General features: G+C 40.1%; 1 protein-coding gene across 1 annotated transcript; it reads left to right on the forward strand.

Moving 5' to 3' along the window:
- Window positions 1-1,208: 1,208 nt before the first annotated feature.
- On the forward strand, window positions 1,209-7,444 carry LOC118744754 (the record flags this gene model as incomplete). The annotated part of the gene is given in 6 exon segments (XM_036478038.1): window positions 1,209-4,243; window positions 4,329-4,789; window positions 4,865-5,143; window positions 5,348-5,828; window positions 5,954-6,084; window positions 6,734-7,444. Coding segments are annotated over 6 exon segments (4,481 nt in total), but the record flags the coding sequence as incomplete, so codon positions are not given.
- Between the last annotated feature and the right edge of the window lie 228 nt (window positions 7,445-7,672).

Genomic DNA, 7,672 nt, shown 5'->3' on the forward strand with positions numbered 1-7,672 from the left:
AATTAGTTAACGTACATATACATAAACATTTCTAAGTAAACGGTTTTTGTTTTACGCCCTCCAATACTTACATGATCTATTTTGATAGTAGATAAAATGAGGGACAGTTCTCATGACGCCCCTTTTTGTCATATGGAAACGGGCTAAAAAACACTGAAATTATCTAACATGCACGATTGGTTTTTATTGTTTTTTGTTACCAATAGAGTCGACTAATGTATTAGCTAATTTTTTATCACTGTCACATTTTGTAAATAAAAAACACTTGCTATAAATTTATGCTTACTTTTTTCATATAAAACATTTCGATGATTTTCTGCCACTTATTTTAATTTAAGCATTTTTAAGTAAGTGGTTTTTGTTTTACACCCTTCCATACATGATGTGTTTTGCGTTGCCATATGGCAATACGAGGTCGATTTGGGTTAAGTACATACAAGGTTATTAAGCGATAGCGCACGCTTATCATATGAAATATAAGCCTGAGTCGATTATGATATGTTTTCATGAACGAAATGGTAAGATGCTAATTTCTGACATAATTTTATTATTAGATCATGAGTTGCTTTACTGCTACGTAATACAGTTACTTCATTAGTTCAGGTAACTATTGCTCTTCACTTTACATTAGTGGCGACACAGTCAAGGGGTTGTTTTTACATTTTCTTTAAAACTACAAGGCAAAGCAAAAAGAGTGCTATTTTTTGAAAGACCTTATACCGTGTTTATCTTTACAAGCTTTGCTGTATGTACGTTCCCGATAGTTAATTTGAAGAGCTAAAAACCCCTCTAAAAGTCCTTCCTTAGAGTCAAGAGGCCTTCCAATTCGCATTTGTTTCTCGTTTCTTTTTTGAAGAGCTTCCAGAAAAGGTTTTGTATGACGAACTTCAGAAAGCCCTTTTTAGTAGTTAGAATAACTGGTTCTTTAATTCATAAAAATTATATTATAAGTTATGTATCGAACTGTTTTGCAACTTAAAATGCATACGTCCTACTAAAAAGTTTTTAAAAACCTACAAAACCTGATAATTGGTTATAAAAAAAAATGTTAAGGACTTAGTGGAGTAGCTTAAATATTACACCTACTATTAATTAGGCTAAGAGTATGTTATGAAACATTTCGACATTTCCCACTTTTTAATGCATTTTTTAGCTGTTTGTTACATTGCTCAGTACTTTTGCCATGTTGTTGCACTTTCCCCATTCAGATGACATGTATAGACTGAACGATTACAGCGACTGGGAAGCTGTACAACGCGCCGGCCAAGTACCCACCGATGTATCCTCAATTTCATCAGATGAATTTCCTTCCCCGAAGAAGAAAAAGCACAAAAGGAATAAAAAAGGCAAATGTAAGCGTCTGCAACAGCGAGCTCATCGTTGCGCGCATCAGCGCCAAAAGCATTGTAAAAGTCAATCGCATGGGGAGAAGCGTCACCACCATCGTAGAGAACGTTTGCTAAATCCCTACTATCAGAATCGTGGCATTGAAACAATATCTCTTGACACAACCGATAATAGTGAATATGAAAAAGACAACTATTCAATAGCTACCATGGATATTGAGAGCGCAGATGAGAACGACGGTAATTTAACGCTGCCTTTGAGTCGTGAGGAACTGCGATTGGCTTTGGGACGCGGTGTAGCAGAAAGAAAAAATAATATTTGCTCATTAAAAGAACGCTTACAGCCGGATAAGTATGCGGAAGTAATCATTGAAGAAAAAGTACAAACGCTTGAAGAATCCACACCGTATTCAAATGACGCAGACAATGTGGTCGAACTCAATAGTGACGATTCGATGTCAATTGAAGAGCAGGAGTTGCGTTTGATTGCACTGCGTTCGGCGATAATGAAAAAACATGCGACACGCAAAAAACGCAACGCCGAGATTGCCTATTCCCCTACAGATTTTGATGATCTACTGGCTGAGCCAGTTAGCCCAGTCGCCTCCGATATCGAAGAGTTGGAGGGTGATATGGAAATAAGTCCGGCTAGCTCGCCAAATTTAATACTCAGTCCTATACACTGCGACGATGAACAAAATAGCAACATAAGCCTGGAGACAATAGAGCATCAGGTTGATAATAAACCTGTCGATATGGATATTGCATGCAGCGATAGCGAACGGGAGGAGAGCACGTCGAATGTTGTCGACGCAGATGGTATATATTCACAGCATACGCACGACATACCGCTGCCGCCAGGTAGTGCGCCTTTGGAAGGTATGGGCATACCAATACCATACGATTACCATAATCACGCCAAATCCATGCCCTTCGATATGTACATGCCGCCAATGCATTTCGGCACACAAATCGATATGCCACCGACGATGATACCGATGCCAACGATGCCGCAGTTCCCAATGTCCGAGGTAGTTCAGACAGCAGTTGCCGGTGACGCGCTGGAAAATTGTATTAAAAATGAAGTGTTAAATGGACAACGTAGAATGAGCGCCTCACCGAAATCGGCCAGCATGGATATAATACCCGAAGATACACAAGATCAACCGGAGGAGTGTAGTGATGAAGAGGAGGCGGAAGCTTTACGCGCATTGTTGCTATCCCAACGACAAGCTGCAAAAACAGCAAAATCGAACGGCCAGCTGCGTGTCAGAAAGCCTTCACCAACTGCCGACACGCCACCACAAATTGCAACAGCGCATGCCAAAGAAATGGAGAGCATCATTAAGCCACATCCACAGCAGCCTTCGACTCTACCGGGCGAACACAATGAGACTAGCGTTAAATCTAAGCCAACCGAGTCAATTTTAAAGGAAGCCGTACGGCGCTTGAAAGTAAAATCAGTTGTTCATTGTGAGGATGAGCAGACGCATAGTGAAACACAACCTCAGGCCCATGCGCCACGTTTGAAAATAAGAGCGTTTGCGCGTTGCAAGGAATATGAAGAAGAACAGGTCGTAGATGCGCAACCAGCAGACTGTGCTGGTTACCATAAATCAGCGTTTGCGATGCATGCAGGTCAAGTCAATGGCATAAATTTCGACCATATGCTGCAGGAAGAGAGCAGAAGCAGCTTCGGCAGCACTTTGCGCAGAAACACGCCAGAAATATTAGACATGCACACGAACTCGAGCGAGAGTGCTGCAATATTGCTGGCGACGAAACGACGTTTGGAAAAGGAGGCACCTATGGGGCGTACGCTACGCACTATTGAACTGAAGCAAAGTGTGGAGAACTACAGTCAGCACTCGGCCGAAGATATTAATAGCGAAGCATTGGAGAAAAATAAAACACATCCCAGCTATGAATCGCAAGCTAAGAAGGCCAAAACAACAACTGAGCAAACGGGGCCGACTGATGCGACAAGCTTGCATTTGAAGGAGCGCGCTCCACCAAATAACGTTACAAGGGAAAATGATGCCAATGCTAGTGGTGAGAAGGAAAACAAAGAAGTTTCGTCAGCGACAGCAAGTGTAAATGAAAGCGCCACAAATGCTGCCGTCAAAGCAAAGCTGCTTACCAAGGCTGCTGCAAAAATCACCAAAATTCCAGACAGGCGTAAAGCCGGTGCCTTAACAGCGACGGCGACGCAAGCAGCAGCTGCAGGGAAAGCACCTACCGCGGCGCCAGCAAAACAGCCAGCGTCCAAAACTGTGCCTACCAGAATCAGCACACCACCGGCAGCAACGGCGAAAGTGCTGAAACCAGCGGCGCAACAGCTTAAAATTGTCAAGCCAAACAAAGTGATCAACAAAAGTTTGGAAACAAGTGAAGAATCCGTCGGCACACTAAAAAAGAAAGTCGACGCTGCCACCAACCAATCACGCATTCTAACATCGACAACTCTGCCAAATATTAAGGTGAAGAAGCTAATCATACGCGTTGGCCATTCTGATTCCTCATCGGAGGATGAGGAGATTTTACGCAATCACACATTGGAACGTTGCATAGGTTTGGCGTGTGTGCGCACGGCCACACCAGACTCGCTGACTGGCGTCCTCAATGAAAACGTTTACGGTGGCAAGGAAGCAATTACAAAGCAGAATTTGTCTACAGAGCAGGCAGCTGAGACACGCTCCCTGGCCAACGATGGCATGTCAAATGCATCAGCAGCTAAAGAAAACAACGTTGGGGAGTCGTTCGAAAAGAAGTTGGAAAATTTTCTAAAAAATATGCGTTCTCAAGCGACGCAAAAGAGTGGCACCCCGAGCGCTGAACAACCGCGGCTTCGTAAGTTAAGTGCGGCCAGTGCACAGACGACCAAAGGCACACCAACGGTGCGTATGCGTTGCGTGTTGGCTAATAGGTTTTACTGAAATTGTATCTCTATTTTTTATATATTTTTTCTGGTTCGCTATCTAGGCCGTACGCAGTCTACCGATCGCCTCTCAGGAGGAATACAAACGCCTCGTGAATCGCATGAAGATTTTGGAGAAACAAAAGCATTTGAAGAAAATGCAAAAGAGTCTACTTGAGGATGTGGAGAAGTGCACGAAAAGTAAGCAGAATACGGCAAAACGCATGCAGAAGCCAAATCAAGCGCAAGGGCTTGCCGGTCTTACTGCTAGCACAGCCACACAAACGTCTACCGATGCGTCGACCGTGGCGAATGAAATGCTGACATCAACAGTTGAAAGTGGCACACAGCAGCAGCAGCAGCAGCAAGAGCCTGATTGCGAACATCAACATTCCAAGAAATCACCAACAGCAAATAGTCTTGAAACAGCCGGCACGCCTGGGAAGACTACTCAAGCAGCTCCCAAAAACGAGCGGGTGTTGACCGAAAGACTATATTCCTGCGAAAAAATTTTGACCAGCGTTAGGTAACGAGCTTTGCGTATAATTTCTAAGATTAATTTTATATTTTTTGCTTCATTTTTTATTTTATCCACTTGCAGCAATAATATTCTTACCAGACTGGATAAATCGCTCCATTTGGTCAACGAAGCAAAGGCGGCAAAAATTGCTAAGATGCGCCATGAGCAGCGACTGAAAGAGCTGCGGCTCGAAATGGAGCAAACACAGAGAAAAATGAAAGAAGAACAAGTAAAAATATCGCGTATACACCCGGAGATATGCGCCAACAATGAAATGATTACGAAGCTTAAGCAAAAACGCGCAAGAGTTCTCGATATGGCTGTGAAGTTGGGCAAGAGCGTTAAGGGCGATGACTATAGGTATTTCCCAGTTGGGATGATGTATGATTTCTTTAATCATTACTACGCTGCCATAGATACATATTTGTGTGTAAAATACTACCAAAAAAGGATATATTTTGCATGTGCTGTATTCCCAATTTGTTTGTTATTTTCTTAAGTTTACTAGTCATTTACATTTCTTTATAATTGACATTAATATTTCTATGTTTCTATTCTTCTTAGATTAAATAATGATTCAAAAAATGAAATAACGCGTAAAACAAAAGGATTGGCAACACATATAAAACTTGTTAATTCAATAAGATATTGTGATCTAGATGTATTAGAAAAGGAAGCCACCGCTTTGCCAGTCAACAGTAGCGATAAAGATACAAACGAAGCGCCTACGTCTAATAGTCAACAGTCGCATGCGGCTAATAATGAGCATAAGGCGCCAAGCACTAACGTTGCTAAAGAGTCTGAAAACATTGAAGAAGCTGTGATCGCCTCGCCAAGAAGAGAAGCTTGTGAGCCAGAAAGTGACAACTGCACACATACCCAAAATACTACGCCAATTATGTGTGATCAGATCGTAGATGGCCAAGTGAATGCTCAGGATTTAAACAAAAATTGTGATAAAGCCAATGAGAAGGTGCCGCCGACAGCGTGTGTGGAAGCGTGTGTTGAGGAGTTGCCGGCGCCGATGTGTGATAGCGGCAAAGAAGTGCGTGCCTTAAGTCTTGAAGAACTTTTACAATTCAGTACTATTTTAACATACTCCGTCCATGTATTTGTACATTTTTAACTACACTTAATTTTACATTAACAAAAATTATTGAGTATATTTAGGTGGTGCGCATAGAGGACAACAAGCCTGAACAAGTAGACAATGTGAAAGCAGCAGGCGACCAAGTAGTGTCGACAGCCCGTTCAGTGCGCGATTATGTTTCTCCACTAGAGCATTTAAGAAACGAAAGTGGGTGCGTATTAAAAGTTAGCTAAAAATGTAGGTCAAAAAGTGGGCAAAATGGAGAAGGAAGGTGTACATTTTTATGTTTACCTAGCACTCTTCGGCGACTGATACCTCAAAATAATGCATGTCTTTCAATCGAATCGCTTCTTTAATGGTTAAGACACCGCCAGATAAACAAAATATCGAGTGAACAGTTTGACTTTGAGTTTTATGCTACAATAAAGTTCCTCATCAAGCAAGCGAAAATTCCAAAAATTATCAGCCGATCATTATAAGAGAGACACAGGCCGCTGTCAACAACGCATTATATCTAAGTTGTTAGGCCGGGATGGAATTCCCATGCAGATGGTTAAAAACTAGTACCTTTAAAAGAAGTTAGAAAATTAGTTACCGATGATGGGGAAGTTTAGTCGGCTATTTCAGACTATATTGAAGACTTAGGCAAACTTTTTTTTTATCGAAAAGAAAATGTAATTTCTCGCACCTTCCACTTTATTTCGCAAACTTTTTGAGCTTATTTCCTGTATAAGGTTTTGAAGATGCCTACATTTATGAAATGCTTATAAAATTAACTTGTATAAATATTTTTACAAAGTACGTTCATATATAAGAAATGTTTAAAATTTTCTTGATAATCACCCGTTTTTCCATTTCAGGAAATGGAATCCAAACGATATTATATGTCCATATGAGTTGATGGGTCAATGCGAGGATAAGGATTGCAGTTATAGACATTTGACCGACAAATGAGTCATAATCACATTGGAACAACGCAGCCAAAGCATTTTTTCTAGCATGTCAGCACGCTTCTGTGTCATAACATTTCGCTTTGTTCAAACGACTTAAACTTGGCGTACCGTATACATTTTGCCTAGGTAAGTTGAAACAAACTCAATTTAGATTTATACACAAACGTGTAGCGCCGCGCCCACTTAACTCTATCCTATACCACTCGTACATGTATCAATCTGTTTTTATTTTTTGTTGTGATAAAAGCGTTTGGTTTTTATTTGAGTTGGTTGTGGCATAAAGTTTGTGCTTGAAATGCAGCACTGAAGTCTGTGGAAACTACATCCATATTGAGCTTGAGTATCAAAAAGCTGACAAAAAATCTAATACTTTGAACTAATTGTATTAAACAATAAATAAAAAGTTATTCAGATCGAAGTAATTATTAATTATACATATATTATTTGTATGCGTGAATAACGTTTCTTTTTTTTAACTTTTTCGAAAATTATAAGGTGCCATATAAAAGGTGAATACTTATAAAGGAGCCTTTGCTGTATTTTAGCAAACTCGCCACATTTTTTTGGTTTTTTTGTAAAAATTAAAAATTAAATTACAACTTAAGAAAAAAATATGAATATATTGTTTTATAACGTTGTTATAAGAAAAATTGTTTAAAAAGTGAAATAAATGAGTGCTATGAAAAATAACAATAAAAATGAACTGTCTTTTAATTTACAATGTGGTTAATAAAAGGTAATTTACATCATTATGAATACCCATAAAAAATGATAAAGCTGCAGTTCTTTTGAGACAATAGTGGAATTTAGAACAACTTTCGCTGCAATTTACGGAGGTAGAAGTTA

This window comes from Rhagoletis pomonella, unplaced genomic scaffold, assembly GCF_013731165.1.
Source record: "Rhagoletis pomonella isolate Grant_MI unplaced genomic scaffold, Rhpom_1.0 Rhpom_scaffold_00008, whole genome shotgun sequence".
In the NCBI taxonomy this organism is placed as follows: domain Eukaryota; kingdom Metazoa; phylum Arthropoda; class Insecta; order Diptera; family Tephritidae; genus Rhagoletis; species Rhagoletis pomonella.